Genomic DNA, 17,034 nt, shown 5'->3' with positions numbered 1-17,034 from the left:
AGGTTCTTCTACCGATGGAAGTAATAGAAGCAAAGAGTGTGGTGATGGAGATGAAAGTGGAGAATCAGCACACTGAAGCTTTTCACTTAGCTCTTTTAGCCATTGGCCATCCTGGAGATGTGCTTCTTTATAGCAATTTTATGTTTTTGGAAGGTTTGGCTATAAGAATATGTATTAAAATCTCCTGCTTGCATGTTGACCATGTAAGTGTCAAGTCCATCAGTTTTTGTTACTATGGAAAGAACATCTATGAATTCTAGTAAAAATGGAATGTTCTATGTTGGAACATCAGGGGAATCGATGATGAAGGCAAATGGAATGCAATTAGAAGCAAGACCTATGAATCTAAATGTGATGTCATTTGTACTCAAGAAACTAAAATGCATTATTTTGATCTGGCTTATATTAAAAACTTCTGTACTAGAAACTTAGATTGTTTTGATTATCAGCCTTCCAATGGAGCTTCTGGGGGAATTATTACAATCTGGAAAAGTTCTCGCTTTGTGGGTAACGAAGCCTTTGATAATGAGTTTGCTCTTTCTATTGAGTTTACGTCTATTCATTCGGGGGCTCGCTGGACTCTCACCAATGTTTACGCCCCTTGCACTCCTGAAGGCAAAACCCAGTTTCTTGACTGGTTCAAAAATGTTGATATCGATGATGAGGATGATTGGCTAGTGGTAGGTGATTTTAATCTTATAAGGTCTCCTTCTGATAGTTTCAAACCTGGAGGGTTAGAGACATGCTAAATTTTAATGAAGCCATCAGCCATCTCAGACTTGTTGAGCTACCTCTCAAAGGAAGATCTTACACTTGGTCTAATAATCAGACATCTCCTTTACTTGTTAGATTAGACTGGTTTTTTACCTCTTGCTCTTGGACATCTTCTTATCCGGGTACTTCTGTTACCGCTCTCTCTAAAGAAACCTCTCATCATGTTCCTTGTCTTGTGTGCATTAATACCGATATTCCCTTCTCGAAAATCTTTCGCTTTAAAAACTATTTGATGGAACATGATCAATTTTTGTAAATCATTCAACATAGTTGGGCAATCCCTATTAATTATACAAACAAAGCTAAAAGAGTAGTGGCAAAATTCAAAAATCTGAGAAGGGTTCTCAGGCATTGGCAGAGGCATCTTTCCAATCTGGTTGCTACAATTGCTAACACAAAATTTATTCTCCTTTTTCTGGACACTTTGGAGAATTTCATAGATCTCTCTTTGCAGGAATGGAACTTTAGAGAAATTCTTCAACAACATTTGACTTATTTGTTAGTTTAGCAGAAAATTTATTGGAAGCAAAGAAGAAGCATAAATTAGGTTAAGTTTGGTGATGAATGCACCAAGTTTGTTCATTCTAATGCCACTATTAACTATAGGAGAAACTCTATTATGTCCTTGACAGATCATATGGGAAATACTCATACCTCTCATGAAGGAAAAACTATTCTGTTATGGGAAGCCTATAAGGACTAGCTTGGCACTTCAGAATTTACTCAAATGTACTTTGATTTGTCGAGTCTCATTACTCCTAAGAATGAACTTGAGTGGCTTGAGCTTCCTTTCTTGAAGGAGGAAATTGACAATATTATTTTTGCTCTCCCTTCCAATAAATCTCCTGGTCCAAATGGTTTCAATGGGGGATTTCTTGAAAAAATGCTGACCCATCATTGCTTATGCTGTGGTTTTTGGGAAAAATGTATAAATGTTCAAAGCATTAATGGGTCTTACATAACCCTGGTTCCAAAAAAGGATAATCCAAATCTTGTTGGGGACTATAGGCCCATTTGTTTACTTAATTCTTCCATCATGTTGATTATAAAAATTTTGGTTGATAGACTTTAGAAGGTAATCATTAAATTAATACATAGAAATCAATATGGTTTCATTAAGGAAAGATCCATTCAAGACTATTTTGCTTGGTCTTTTAAGTACTTGCACATTTGCCACTCTTCCAAGAAGGAAATTATTTTACTAAAGCTAGATTTTGAGAAGGCCTTCGATAAGGTTGAGCATCAAGTTATTTTGGATATTCTCCTCTATATGGGTTTTGGTCAGCATTGGATTTCTTGGATACCAGATATTATAAAATCTAGAACCTCTTCAGGGCTTTTAAATGGAGTGCCAAGAAAGGTTTTTCATTGCAAAAGAGGAGTACGACAAGGAGATCCCCTTTCTCCTTTGCTCTTTGTCTTAGCTGCTGATTTGTTGCAGAGTATTTAAATAAAGCTAAGGACCTTGGTTTGCTTTGTTTGCCAATTCAAATTGGGGCTATTTTTGACTTTCCAGTGGTTCAATATGCTGATGACACGCTTCTTATGCTCCAAGCCTATCAAAAGCAATTATTTGTTCTCAAAGCCCTGCTCAATGCAAGTGTTGCTTTCATAGGGTTAAAGGTAAATTACAGTAAATCTATCATGGTTCCCATTAATGTCACATATGAGAAAATAGAAATTCTATTAAAGACTTTTAATTGTTAGAAATGGGCTTTACCTTTTACTTATCTTGGGCTCCCTTTGAGCACTACTAAGCCTAGATTGGAACATTTCATGCCTTTCACTAAAAGGGTTGAGAGGAGATTGAGTTGTACTTCAACCTTTCTAACACAAGCTGGTCAGCTTGAGATGGTGAATAATGTCCTATCTTCTTTACCAACCTATTACATGTGTACCCTTAAGATTACATTAACCGTTATAAAACAAATTGACGGTTATAGAAGACATTGCCTATGGCGAGGCTCTGATGTTAATGGTAAAAAGCCGGCTTTAGCTTCGTGAAAAATGGTTTTTAGACTGAGACAAGAAGTTGGTCTTGGGATCATAAATTTAAGAACTCAAAATGAGGCTTTTCTTCTTAAAAATCTTTACACATTCTACAACAAGAAGGATTTGCCTTTGATACATCTTGTTTGGGACAGTTATTATAAGAATGGTACTTTGTATTCTTCTCCTAGAAAAGTATCTTTTTGATGGAGAGATATTGTTAAATTGCTTGATGTTTATAAAGGAATTGCCACTCCCCTGGTCAAAAATGTTACTTCTGTTCTTTTTTGGGAAGACATATGGTGTGGATTTAGTAGCCCAACATTCTTTTCCAGAGCTATAATCTTTTGCCAAAGATGGAAGAACCACGCTTCATGTGGCCGACCATCTGAATACTCTTGCGGAAGATTTTAATCTTCCCCTTTCGGTTCGAGCTTATCAACAATTCCAAGAGCTTTAAGGCCATTTGACACTCTTAAATCTCAATAGTGAGAATGATACTTGGAGTTATATTTGGAAAAATAGTTCTTATTCTGCTAGCAAAGCCTATAAAATTCTAATGGGACACATGTTCATTCATCCAATCTTCAAATGGAATTGGAAATCTTGTTGTCGGATGAAGCATAAAGTTTTCTATTGGTTGCTTCTAAAGGATAGGCTTAACACAAGGGAACTCCTCCGACGTAAAAATATGTATCTTCCTTCGTATACATGTGATCTTTGTATTTTGCAGATGGAAGAAACAAGATACCACCTCTTCCTCTCTTGCAATTTTGCAACAAATTGCTGGACTTTGCTTCATCTTCGCTTCATTTCTAGCTTTACTCTAATGCAAAATTTCAGGAGATTTAGGAAGAAGCTTGCAATCCCTTTTGCAATGAAAGTCATCATTCTTATGTGCTAGAGAATTTGGGTCATCCGAAATGATTGGATTTTCAATGAAACTTCTCCCACTATTCAAGCTTTTGGGCCCTATTCAAGAAGGAATATGCTCATGCTATTCACAGAGCAAAACCATCTAGAGTAGATATTATGTATCAATGGCTTGTTTCTTTAGAATAAACTGTTTAGATCCTTTTCTGTTTTTTATCTTTGGTTTGTAATTTAACTTTGTTATATCTTTTCTTTTCTTTTATTTAATATATAATCAGTAGAGGACGATCCTACTGTTTCATTACAAAACTCTCCTCTGGAAGGATTGGACAAAACCTAAATGCATGTTGTTCCCTTGGATTCTACTACACAACAAGGTTCCTACCGCAGACAATATGCAACAAAGTTACTGGCCGTGCAACAGTACTTGCTCAATGTGTTTTTCGTAGCCAGAAACCCCAACACACGTATGCAAAGAATGCAATTTTGCGGAGGCAGTGTGGATTAGAGTTAAACAATCTGGGATAGTCTCATCTACCACACCATAATGAATTATCAAGTATAAAAGAGTGATTTCAGTTGCTCATCAACAAGAAAACAAAAAAGAGATTGCTGGAGCACTAATTTCCACTTGGATGGAGATTTGGAAATAGAGGAACAGAAGAATCTTACAACAAGAACAGTTGTTTCAAAAGAACAAAATGCAGTTTTTCAGTGAGTAGTGTACCCACATTTTAAAGCAGGACAGAATGATTGAGACTATTGTGGGGTTCTGGTCAGGCAGTCACAACCTTATTATGGAAGCAAGATCTATATTGCACCTGTTAAGTATCACAACCTCTCTGTGTGCCTATCACAAGATGGCCAGATTTATTACAAAGAGGACCGGAAAGTGTACAAGGCATCCTAGCTGTTTTCCTTATAAGGTATCGTAGCTTTTCGTTATAACATGCCCGTTCTTTGGCTCCTTTTGCAAGTTTCATCGACAAGAATTCTAACTGTGCATGTTCCGAAAAAATAAATATACCTGTGAGCTGTATACCATGGGTTGGAGATATGATTAATTTCATCTTTAGTTTATTCTGAATGCAGGTTTTGGACTACAGCTTTTTCTCTATATTCATCTTGGAAGATTTGAACTCACTTTCTGGGATCATGGGTCACTAATAACTGATCCATTGGCTGTTAGTTTGTTAGATTCATCTGATATACCACATACTTGTTTCTTGGTACACACTCGACTTTCTATAACACATGTTATTTTATTTTACATTTTGTATTTCCCTACTTTTATGTGTCACTTGTATTAGTAAGAAAACTTGTCATTGTACGAAAAATTGTGGGTGTGCTTATACAGGCATGTTGAATTGAAACGGGGTATACTCATTTTTCTTAACTCAGTGGAACTTCTGTATTACTTTTGTACAATACTTTAACAGTATGTGGTATATTTTTTGTTTGTTTTTTTACTTTTGGACTAGTATAGCTGAGGCGAGACCAACAATTTTTCGCTTACCTCTCATCACCATCATTTTGCTTTAATCTTCTTTGGGTATTTGAGCCCTCTCTATATGTGATCTCTCTGCTCCCTTGTCATTTTTTCATTTGAGCTTTGAATGCCGTGCATTAGTGCCTTTGGAAGGTAGAAAAATAATGTGCCTTCTGAAGAATTTACCAATATCTTTAACAATTCAGATGATAAGGTAGGGTCCTGGGAGTATTGTGTGGTTTAGTCATGTGCACAGGAGACTGCTGCTGTAAAAGTATTACCTAAGTTAGTATATTGCTTAGGCTCACTGATAATACTTAACTATTGTTCCATACCCCATGTGCACTTCTATTGTGTGATCTGTTGTAACTTACATTATAATCTTGACCAATCTGATATATATCATGATTACTAATCTGATGAATTCATTTTCTGCATGCAGTTGTTTAATATCGCTATTATTACACCTACTTTCTACGATTTCAACAGCTCTTCATCACTGAGGGTGCTGAATTTGTACATCTCTTCATCAAGTTCACACAGGTGATGCAGAAGATTCCTAATTTTTATGTGCACACAGAATTTTAGAGTCATACTTAAGGGCATGCCAGTCCAAATTGTGTTAAATCATTTCTAATGCACTGTGAATGTAGAGTTGGGCCCTCTCCAGGCACTTTCCTTCTTCCTGGGCATGAAGAACCCCATTCCTAATTGGAACTGCTCAAATTGAGGTGGGCAGACGGCCCTCAAATTGAAGACAATTAAGGTTCTGAATATTTGCCGTTGCATTATTTGCCTAGTTAGTGATCACAAGGAACTGCTCCACTCTGAAAGAAATTCCAATCCCCATTTCTTTGCCTGCCCCTGGCAGCCTTTGAAGTTGGTACTAACACATTTTAATCCTGGAAGCCATGTATCCAGGTTATCCTACTTGCTCTGACCCAATTTCAGGATCTTTGAAAGGCGCCACCCTGATGACACCAAGTTAGATTACAAAGTTCCTTTTGTGAACTGAGTTAGATTGCTAACTTGTCCCCCAACATGTACCTCCATTACGGATACTGAGTTCGGTTCTTGAAAAGAAACTATGAGACGGGTAAATTCTATTTCAGTAATGTTGTATAAGTGTATCTGATCATCTTATTTAGCAAATATAATGAGGGGTAACAATAGCCAGCAATGCAAGGCTAAAGGACTACACAATGTTCCTATGACATGTACCAAAACAAGGAGGCAATGCATTCCTCTTATTCATGAACTATGAAGAGAAGAGGGAAGGGGAGGGGGTGGGGGGATTTACCAAATGGAAAATAGACATCTCGAAAACCCCTCCAGATCAGTCCCACTCATCGTCGCTGATCATGTCATCCACTTCCTTGGGCGGCCGGACGACCATCACTACCTCGGCCGCGGCCGAGCCGACACCTTGCTCCGCTAGATTTCTCCCCCTCTGCACCACCAGCCGACCTTCCTTCTCGAGGACGTATAGCCCCTCCTCCACCACCTCTTTCTTCCTCCGGTCGGCGATGACCAGCACCTTCTCCTCTTCCGCGCTCCGCCACGGCAGCGCCCGCCCGTCGGCCAGCTCGATCACGACCGCTTCGTTCGCGGCCTCGGCCACGGGGCCCCAGCCGGGCACCACGGCCCACCGTGCCCACCCTTTGTCCACCTCCACGATGCCGAGGTCCACGTCCGTTTTGCTCCGCCTCGGCGCGGCGTCCATGGCTGCGACGCCGTCCGTCTCCCGCAGCACGGGCAGCAGCAGCACGGTGGACGCCTCGGCGACCTCGCCGTACTGGAGCCGCACCACCGGCACGGCGGGGCGCGCCCTGGGGTCGTCCTCGGCCTCCTCCTCCGCCTCCCCGGCGGCCTTCTTCTTGGCCCGCTCCATCTCGAGCTCCACCCGCGCCCTGGCAGGCTCGGTCGCGACCACCTGCAGTGCGCGCTCGAGCTCCGCGATTCGGTCCTCGACGTCGATGGCCTCCCGCGACTGGCGGAACCGCGAGAATGCGAGGCAGTCGGCCGGGGACGCCCCCGTGAAGGCCTCCCACCCGTCGTCCCCGCGGCGGTGCGGGAAGTCCTTCATCGAGCGCGCCAGCTCCCGCACGCCCTTGGGGTCGAGCCGGTTGTCGATGGCGTTCTTGGCGGCGTCGGCGCGCTGGCGGGCGTTGAGGAAGCGGAGCTCGTACAGCAGCTCGGGCGTGCCGTAGGAGTCGAAGTAGGGGACGAGGTCGGCCGGGAACACCGTCTCGTCGAGGAGAGAATCGCGGACCTGGGCCGCGACGACGAGACGGTTCTGCTCGACGCCGGAGATGCCGGTGGCCTCCTCGATGGACGACGGCGGGAACCCGTCCCGGGAGAGCGCGGAGATGAGGGGCGCGTACTCGTGCCACTGGCCCATGCGGTCCCGGAGGACCTCGAGCCGCTGGGCGAGATCGAGGTTGCGGTACTTGGCCGGCAGCGGCGACGGCGGCGGGTGGAAAGGCTGGTAGAGCTGGCCCGGCGGCGCCATCGGGGGCGGAGTGAAAGGGAGCTTCCGGTCGCTGGGCCCGCCCCCACCGCCGCCGCTGCCAGGGAGAATGATGGAGGTCGCGGCGATGTGTCTGGCGCGACGGCGGCGCGACACAGGAGTGGCGGCAGAGCGGGGCGCGCGGCGGTGGCGCGGGGCGGTGGAGGCCGCGGTGGGGTGGGGGTGGGGGTGTGGGTGGGAGAGGGAGAGCATGGTGGCGATAAGGGAAGAGAGGGGGGTTGAGCCGGGGGGAAGGGAGGACGGACAGCGGAGAAGCGCAGAGCTTATCGGGCTTATCCTGCTTTGTCTGGGGGACTGAGCGACGGTTATAGGCGGTTTCGGTTGGGTCGTTCGGTTGAGACGAACCTCCCGCTGCTGCTGCCGCATCGGCGTCGGCGTCGGCGTCAGCTCGTGTGTTGTTTGGTTTCCAGTGTCCCTACCGCGAGCCGTTGCCCCGCGCGCGCCGAGAATGCCCACCGGCGGCCGGCTAGTGCGACGCCCTGCCCTGCACGCAGGGTAGGTGCGCCCCGCGCTCGTGCCGGACGAGCATTACTGCAGGCACAGGCAGGGGATTGCGGCAGTCGTGCGACGACGGTGCGAGCGGGCATGGACGGACCCCGTGCCTTTTTTTTATTTTAGTCTTTTTATCTAATATTTTAAAAATAACATATGAGATACTAAATTTACAAAAACTAGTTTATTTTGGTATGTCAAAGTACATGGTGCCATCACGTTGACATTCTGTTCCGACGTTTTGTCACGTAACTATTTTTGTCATATCAAAATAGATAATGTGACTTATATTTGGTTTTGAAAATTTGGCGTACTTTGAGTGGCAAATGGAACTGGTTCCTAAAAATTGATTGTCTCATATATTTTTTTTAAATATTAGTTTAAAAAAGATTAAAATAAAAAAATTCCATGGACCCCGCTTGGATTGTAGATAGCGGTGGGTGCGACGACCGTGCGAGCCAACACTTTTCGCGCGGATTGTAGATGGGTGATGGTGTCCAAATGTACACAGGTAACAACGACGCCTTTATCTGAATATACCATAAGTTGTTTTTGCACAAAAGTAGGCTGATGAAGTTTTTCATTTTTTACTATATCCGATGAAAAATTTTGTCATAAAAAATGATAAGACTGACTTCTACCAAAAAAGGAGACATCTCTTTCTGTATTAAAGCGCCTAGGTGAATATGAGCATGCCGTTATGTCACCAAAACAACTGTTGCCTTTGGAGTATGAAGCCATACTATTTTAGCACACGTATACTTGAAAACACTAAGAGTTGTTTCTTGCATAAACATAGCAATTCTGGCAGTAAAAGGTTGAATAATTGTTTCTTGCATGCACGTAGCAGTATAGCACTCAGAGTAGTAAAAGAAATATTTGATAAATAGAGCTACATCTTGCGCACGCGTAGCACTTTGAGCAGAAAAAAATATTGAGAAATAGATTAAATCTTAGGTAGAAAAGAAGAGCTGGCATGCATTTTAGTAAAAAGAAATTTGACATAGCTGCATAATTTGCGTTGGCTATCATTACGAGAGAAAAAACTCAAATACACATATACCTTCTTTAGCATCCCAGTTCTGCCATTATTAAAAAGTCCACGTTTGGCCCTTTAACTATCACTAAAGTCCAATTTTAGCCCTCGAACTCCAATACCAGACAACTTTGGTCCTAAACTATTCAAACAAGACATTTTGACCTTGAACCGAGTCAAAGGTGGTTTTGCTCTAACTTGGTGCTTACATGGTAGCTGTTTCACTGCGTGGCACTGATGCGGCAGCACAATCATCAAATATGTAATGAGACCCAGACCGGTAAGGTTATTTCTCTCCCCTCCTCTCTCACTTCTAGCCAGGCCACAACCACTCTCTCCTCTCTAGTTATTCTCTTCTTCCTCTAGCGGGAGCACATTGACGCCCAATCTCTCGTGCTGGCGTGCGTCGCTACCTAAAATCTAACTGCACTACTCCTCCATTCATGTAGCTCAACCAACCGAACTTGTTATCGAGCCTCCAAGGAGCAGTCGTCTGCCCTATGCTCGCATAGCTCCAAATCCAGCGCCGCATCAATGAGAGCGCAGGAACCATGTTATCCTCAACGAGGAGCTAGCCACCGCAGACCATCACCTAGGGGTTTATTCCCCTTTGACACGGGCGGCACATCACCACTCCCTAGCAGTGCCCATTGCTTCTCCCATGCCAATGCACTCCACTAGATCCAACAAATGGCCCGCAAGCTTGAAGAGGAGTAAGACTAGGATAGGCAAGGGTGGCACCGATTCCTAGATCGTCGCTGAAGCGAAAGCTATCGGGCGGTCGAGAGAGAGAGGAGCAAAAGTAGGAATCGGAGGGCGATGTAGGATCGAGAATGACGACTAGAGGGGGTGAATAAACGCCTCACAAATTTCTTTTGAAACTGATAGCCTTCTCCTATTATGGTCACCCAACGTACCTCAAAACTAAAATGGAAGCAAAACTGGAGAGAAGCAAGTTGCTATGAAAATCATAAGAAAGAATGGATCTCATAGTTGGAATTGAACACTAGGTTCTATGCGTCATCGCATCTAAAGCTTGCAACTTGAAGAATGAACATTTAGATTCAAATAGATAGACTTCGGGTGAAGAAACTCTCCAAATTAATGATTTAGAGGCAAGAGAATTTAAGACCCACTTGTATATATTTGTATATGAATTTTATGCCTTTAGCAACAGTAAGAAAAACTTCAACAAGAGACAAAAATTCAGCCCTTAAACAAAAACGAAAATTGCAATGAAAACCGAAAAACTCGCAACGAAGCAATAGAGCCAATAGAAAGAGACTAGAAGGAGATGAACACAAGCATGAGAGTAGACTTAATCTTTATTACTTGCATAGATCAACCCTATTTTTGGCAGATTACAAAGTATTTTGCTCACAAAAAGCTCTCATCTAATACATAGGCTAAGCTACCCTCTCCCTCTCCTCTAAAATCCTAGCACTCAAACTTAAATGGCTGGCTCATCATCTCCCAATAGTCCTACCACTCTATTTATAGGTCTTGAGAGATTCCTTGGATGCCAACTTTTCTTGTTCACAAAATACCCATCTCTTTTGTATATTCCTACCTACCATTGAGAGTATTTTGTTACATTTTCTCGTCCATCCATCAGACTTAGCTTCACCTCGACGCAAGCTTCGTGATGATGCCACGTGCACTCCATCCTTCCACGGTTTTGAGGACAAACAATGACCGGCTCACACGCTTCTCAAAGCATGACTCACTACCACATGCTTTCACCTCAAGCAAGCATCCCGATATCAACAAGTGTACTCCATCTTGCGATCTTAACCACCGGCAAGTCTCTCCCGCTCCCAATCCCTTGGGCCACCTTGTCACTTGCACCGGTATCTCCTTTGCTTAACTTTGTCAATATGTCATCTTCATTCATCTTCTCATGCTTTGCTTGACCTCCATGTGCATAGTTAGGATCACCCTTGACTCTACGCGACCTCATTGATCGTTCGGCACCAAGCACACCACTTGGTCCCGATCATCCCGCCATCGACCACTAAATTGCATCCATCACTTACACAACTCAAGATAAGCAAACACATATCTTCAACTCCATCTCCAATTAGAAGAAATCAAAATCTCTGTTGAAAGAGACATCACCAACAAAATGCAAACATCGGATGTTCCGGTGTTGCCAAAACCTCATCGCCAGATCATCTGGTGCGTTCGGTTCCACCATACCATCATTCTGCAACCTCTCTACAAGAATTAGTCCAATGTATATTGCTTTCCATCGTCGAATCATCCGGCGAGTTCAACTCCAACAGACCACCATTTTGCATCCTCTCTGTATGAAATACTCTAGCGTAGCATCCGGCGTTTACTCCTTGAGCGCTAGACCATCCGGCGAGTGTAAGTCCACCAGAGACGATTTACAACTTCTTTGCAAGAAATGCTCCAACGTGTATTGCTACTTAGAGCGCTGGACCATCCGGCATGTACTTCATTTTTTGCTTCTGAGTTGAAAAGCTCTGACGTGAAACTCATCTGAACGTCGGACCATCTGATGTGTATCAAATCTCCAACGCTGGATCATCCGACATGTATAATTTTCCTGGACACGGGGACAAACTGCCAACTCCTTTTTTCTCTACAACTTTGGTTAGTCATGATCATAATTGGAACACATATTCATGCTTATGCACTCACACAAATCAACAAATCAAATCCACAATCTTATCAATCACTCATCATATATAAACCAAGACATAGTTTAACTTGGTTTCTCAATTTCCCCCTTGATGAGTGCATTGACAACCCTCAAAGCACAAAGATTTTTGTTTGAAGAAATTCCACAAGAGAAGCTCATCTAAGTGAATAAAAACTCAAGAAAGAGCAAAGAAAATGTAACTTGGCATAAGAAGGATTGCATAAGCCCAGAAAGATGAAAAGACAAGCGAAAAACAAAAACTCTCATTTGATGAATGCACAGTTTTCATTATGCAATATTTTCTTTGATTTTATATTTTCTCCCCAAAAGTTTAATGCATATTTTCTTCCCCTTTGGCAATGCAAACATCAAGGACAAAACACAATACAATATATAAATATGCAAACCTAATGAGCTTTCACAAGTATACCACAAAGAATTTGCAAGAGCTAGAAACATCAAAGGGCTATAGAGAGTAGAATGTGGAGCACACTATCGCATAAAGGCTCAAAAAGAGACAGTGACATAAGATCATGAAGCTTTATAAACTAAACCTAAAGATTTGTTAGGGTATTTAAGTTCACATAGCTACATCATGTTAAAAGTGACCATCACATAAGCATCTACTCGTGCCGAGGCAATACAAGCATTAAGAACTAGCAAATTTCAATCTCAAACTAGGCAAATAAGTATTCATGACACTAGACTTTGCAAACGCTCACATATGAAACTAAGACTTAGGTAGATCAAATGATTACAGCAAAATTGATCATTTAGGCATATTTCTTTGTAATTTATTTTATCCTCAAGTTGACTTTAGCTATCATGGATTTACTTATTTGGCAAACCACATGAAGCATCAAGACAACCGTATTAGATTATATTTTAGCATAAGAAACTTGATTATTCAAGATTATTCAATTTGCATAATTTATTAAGTTTTTCACAAGATCAAGTCAAGTAGTGTCTTTGCGACACAAGAAACATATGTTCTCCCAAGGTTCTATCATGAGCTAAACATTTCATAAAGACAGAAAATACAGTGCAATATTCTCCAATCCACTATCTTGAACCAACAAGCTTAGAGCAAAATATTCATCAAACTAGCCTTAGCACAAACATTGACCAAGCCAAAGCAGTTACGAACATAATGTTCAAGAATGTAGCATCTCATAGTTTACATGATTCATAAAATTGTCAAATTTCATCTTTAGAAAAGCTAGCTTGCTTGAAATGTTTTATGTCAAAGCATCAAGAGAAGCCTTAGAATAAAAGATTGATCCGCACAACTACTTAACTTAGTCCAAATTCAAGTCTAGAAATAGAAAATGCTAAAGATATATAAGTCAAAACTTAACTACTATTATTATCTTATATTATACTATGCAATATAAATACAACAAAAGTAAGATAGAGTATGTACTAAGGTAACTCCCCTTACACAATGCCATATGGGCGACACACTCCAAGCTTAAACTGGGTTATTGGCTAAGCTGATGGCACTGATGTTGTCATACAAAAGTGGCACACTTTTGAAATCTAACCCAAAATCCCTCAAAGTAGCAATCATCCATAAAATCCAAGAATAGCAGCTAGCGGTAACAACATATTCAGCTTCAGTAGTTAACCGCATAACACTAGACTGTTTGCAAGAAAACCAACAAACAAGAGAGGTACCCAAAAAATGATATGAACCGGATGTACTCTTCTTGTCAATTTTACAACCAGATAAATTGGTATCCGAAAAACCTCGAAAAGAAAGCAAAGAGGAAGTAGAGACCAAAGACCATACTTAAGGGTGTGTTTGAGATATCTCAATATGCGCTTCACCGCTTGGCAGTGAGATGTCCTTGGTGATGCTTGGAAGTGGGCACACAAGCAGACGGAGAAGTGGATGTTGGGTCTTGTCACCGTCAAGTACAGAAGGGAGCCAATCATGCTTCTGTACTCCCTCTAGTCTACCTCCTCGCTATTTTCATCCGGATCAAGCACGGTAGAGGTAGCCATCGGTGTCACCAAGGGCTTCGCATCGCTCATGTCAAACTTTTTCAGCAGATTCTTGGTGTACTTTGCCTAGTGAATGAATGTATCTTGCCTGCATTGCTTGATTTGCAGCCCAAGTAAGAAGTTGAGCTCGCCCATCATTGATATTTCAAATTCTCTGCTCATAGTTTCTGCAAACTTTGCTACAAGTGCATGAGAAGAGCCACAAAAAATAATATCATCAACGTATATCTCAACAAGAAGGAAATAATTACCATGCCTAAAGGTAAATAAAGTTTTATCCACCGACTCCATCTCATACCCATGCTCTAGCAAGAAAGATTTAAGCCTATCATATCAATCTCTAGGCACCTGCTTAAGGCCATACAAAATCTTCTAAAGCTTGTATACTCTATGAGGGTATTTAGGGTCCTCAAAATTAAGGGTTGCTTGACATAGACATCTTCCTCTATGAAACCATTTAGGAAAGCACTTTTGATATCTATGTGGTACAATTTGAAACCTTGGGATGTCGCAAATGCAAGAAGAATCCTAATGGCTTCTAATCTAGCTACCGATGCAAAGGTCTCTCCAAAATCTATACTCTCTATTTGAGTGAAACCTTGGGCAATTAGTCTAGCTTTGTTTCTAACAGTCGACCCGTCCTCCCCCTATTTGTTCTTGAAAATCCATTTGATGTCTATGGTATGAATGTTAAGGGGTGGCTCTACAAGGACCTAAACTTGGTTTGTCTCAAAGTTTTCTAGTTGTTTATGCATGGTATTGACCCAATTTGAATCAGAAAGAGCATATCCAACATCATGGCACTCAAAAGAAGCAACAAATGAAGAATCTATAAAAAAAAAGCATGTTGAATAGATTTGGATCTTGGTACCCTCTCACCAAGGTCACCGATCATCAACTGAGGGATGTCTCCAATGAATGTGCTGAGGTGCCTCACGCTGTGAGACTATCTCCCCCTCAAATACTACTGGTGCAGGCTTGAAAGTACCTAAAGTGGAAGTAGAGGCTGCAGCACCCTCTGCTGGTGTAGAAGAAGCAGGAGGTAGGTCTGAAGCAGGTGTGATAGCAGGAAGTAGTGGATCATCCTCGTCATCACCGAGAGCTGAAAGGTCGCCATATACGAAGATACTTTTGCTCATCTCTTGATCACATGCACACTCAGGAATAGGTCTAGCACAAGGGGTTGATTCATTAAAGGTCACATCAAAGGATTTTATGATAGTTTTATCTACAAAACTTGATGATATGAAAGAGTGCGATGCTTCAGAATCCAACAGTACTGTTGCAAGTACAGATTCAACTAAAAACTTACTAAGCACAACTCCAGGTGCATCCTGAGCTTCTTGCACATGGATGTGGTTAGCGCTCCCTCTTCCGAAGGACTGCTCTGACCTTGCTGGTTGGTTGGGGCTGTAAGAGGCTCCATGGCTGGCCCCGGACATTGCGGGTTAGGGTCCATTCACAGTGTTGGACTAAACATATGCTCCCTACTTGGCCTTGAGGGGGCAGTTGGCGATGAAGTGCTTGGTCTTGCCACAATTGAAATATGCGTTGCTTGGGTGGGCTACTTGGCCACTATTGTTCTGCTCAGATATGACATTGCTCTGACTGCAGTAGGAAGGATTGGGTTGATGTGAAGTAGAGGCTTGAGTCTGGTACTACATGGTAGACTGTGCCTTCTGGCCCTGTGAGCGGCGAACTTGTGCTTCTTGTCTTTGTACAGTTCTGATCTAGCTTCTTCTAGCAGAATGGTCAGGTTCATCAGGGTGTTGAAGTCTGGATAGATGTGGGGAGTCAGCTTTGCCTTTAGGTTGCTTTCCAGCCCTTTCTTGAATCTGTTTTGCTTCTTCTTATCGGTGGAGACTTCTTCTGGTGCATAACAAGATAGCTCAATAAACTTGTGGATGTACTCATTAACACTCATGTTGCCTTGCCTCAGCCTCCTGAACTCATCTGCCTTGAGTTCCATAGTTCCTTCTGGAACATGGTATCGGTGGAACTCTTCGACAAACTCCTCCTAGGTGATAGCTGCGGCATTGTCTGCAGTTTCACAGTAGTTCTCCCAACATGCCAATGCTATACCAGCTAGCTGATGGGATGCCTGGAGAACTCTGTCTCTTCCTACACAGTTGATAGCATCTAGCTTCCTTTGTATGTTCCTTAGCCAGTCATCTGCATCCATGGGGTTATCAAATCCTTCAAAGGTGGGTGGCTTGATCTTCACAAACTCAGCCATCTTGTTGGGAAGTCCATGTACTTGCTGTCAGGGTTGATTGATTCCTTCAGCTAGGGCGGCTAACAAACGGGTCTGTTGTGCCATAACTGCTACCAAGTCATTGACAGGAGGATCTGGTAGTCTTTGACCATTCCCATTTCCTTCTTAGTTCTCTCCTTCGTGTTCACCATGATTTTTGTCTTCCGCCCTGTGGTTCTCTTGACGCTGTTGGATTCTGGCGGACTTCTTGGGTGCTATCTGCTCAAGAGAGAGGAAGGAAAGCATAAGCTGAGAGCAAAGATACTAGGGTTGTTTATTTAAAACTCTTTTTAAAGAAGGTTCACAAGGCCTCTGGCCTTGCTAGCACACAAGGAAAAACACACTCAAGGGCAAACAAGCATGCCACAAGCTTGATTACTCAAGGGAAAAAGGGGTACAATACTGGTGGGTACTACGCACGATTATGATAAATAAGGGGTGTACATATGTCTACTCGTACTAAGATCGGACTAGGATGCTTCATCCCACTTCTTCTAGAGCTCTAGGCTTCTGAGGGACCGGCGGGATCTTTGCTCTCCTTGGGGAGAGGGTTCTCTGGAGGGGTGAGGGGAGTGTACTCCTCATCTTCCTCCACGTCGAGGGATTTCTGCATCAGAGGGAGAGGTTCTTCTTCGTCAGTGGCTTCATGAGGGGTGGGTGGTGGCGGAGCAGGGATAGCCTCCGAAAACTTCCTTTTGATGCTCCCCATGGGACAGAGGGGAACTCCTTCAAGCATGGGGCGTCCTTTCATGCTAGGGAGGTGGAGGATTCTCCCGCTAGCATGACCAGTGAGGTAGGCCTCACTGATCAGCTTGTTGTGGTGCTTTTCTGCTACCTTCACTACTTCTTCGGTTGCTACGATGAAGCTTTTAGCTTCTTCAGCTTGGGCTCGGGCTTCGGTAAGTTGGACATGTAGGGACCT

The 17,034-nt window shown here is 42.8% G+C and overlaps 1 protein-coding gene across 1 annotated transcript; it reads right to left on the bottom strand.

Moving 5' to 3' along the window:
* Window positions 1-6,242: 6,242 nt before the first annotated feature.
* LOC133907526 (rubisco accumulation factor 1, chloroplastic-like) lies at window positions 6,243-7,961 on the bottom strand. Its single transcript, XM_062349580.1, has one exon. It carries the CDS (start codon window positions 7,845-7,847, stop codon window positions 6,462-6,464), a length of 1,386 nt encoding a protein of 461 aa, XP_062205564.1. The 5' UTR covers window positions 7,848-7,961; the 3' UTR covers window positions 6,243-6,461.
* Between the last annotated feature and the right edge of the window lie 9,073 nt (window positions 7,962-17,034).

This window comes from Phragmites australis, chromosome 24 (genome assembly GCF_958298935.1).
Source record: "Phragmites australis chromosome 24, lpPhrAust1.1, whole genome shotgun sequence".
Lineage (NCBI taxonomy): Eukaryota > Viridiplantae > Streptophyta > Magnoliopsida > Poales > Poaceae > Phragmites > Phragmites australis.
The sequence above is the reverse complement of the archived record's forward strand: the minus strand, read 5'-3'. Positions and strand labels throughout refer to the sequence as shown.

What these genes read in the sequence shown, in the direction of transcription:
- LOC133907526 (XM_062349580.1), bottom strand. Translation starts at nt 7,847, where the DNA reads ATGCTCTCCCTCTCCCACCCACACCCCCACCCCCACCCCACCGCGGCC.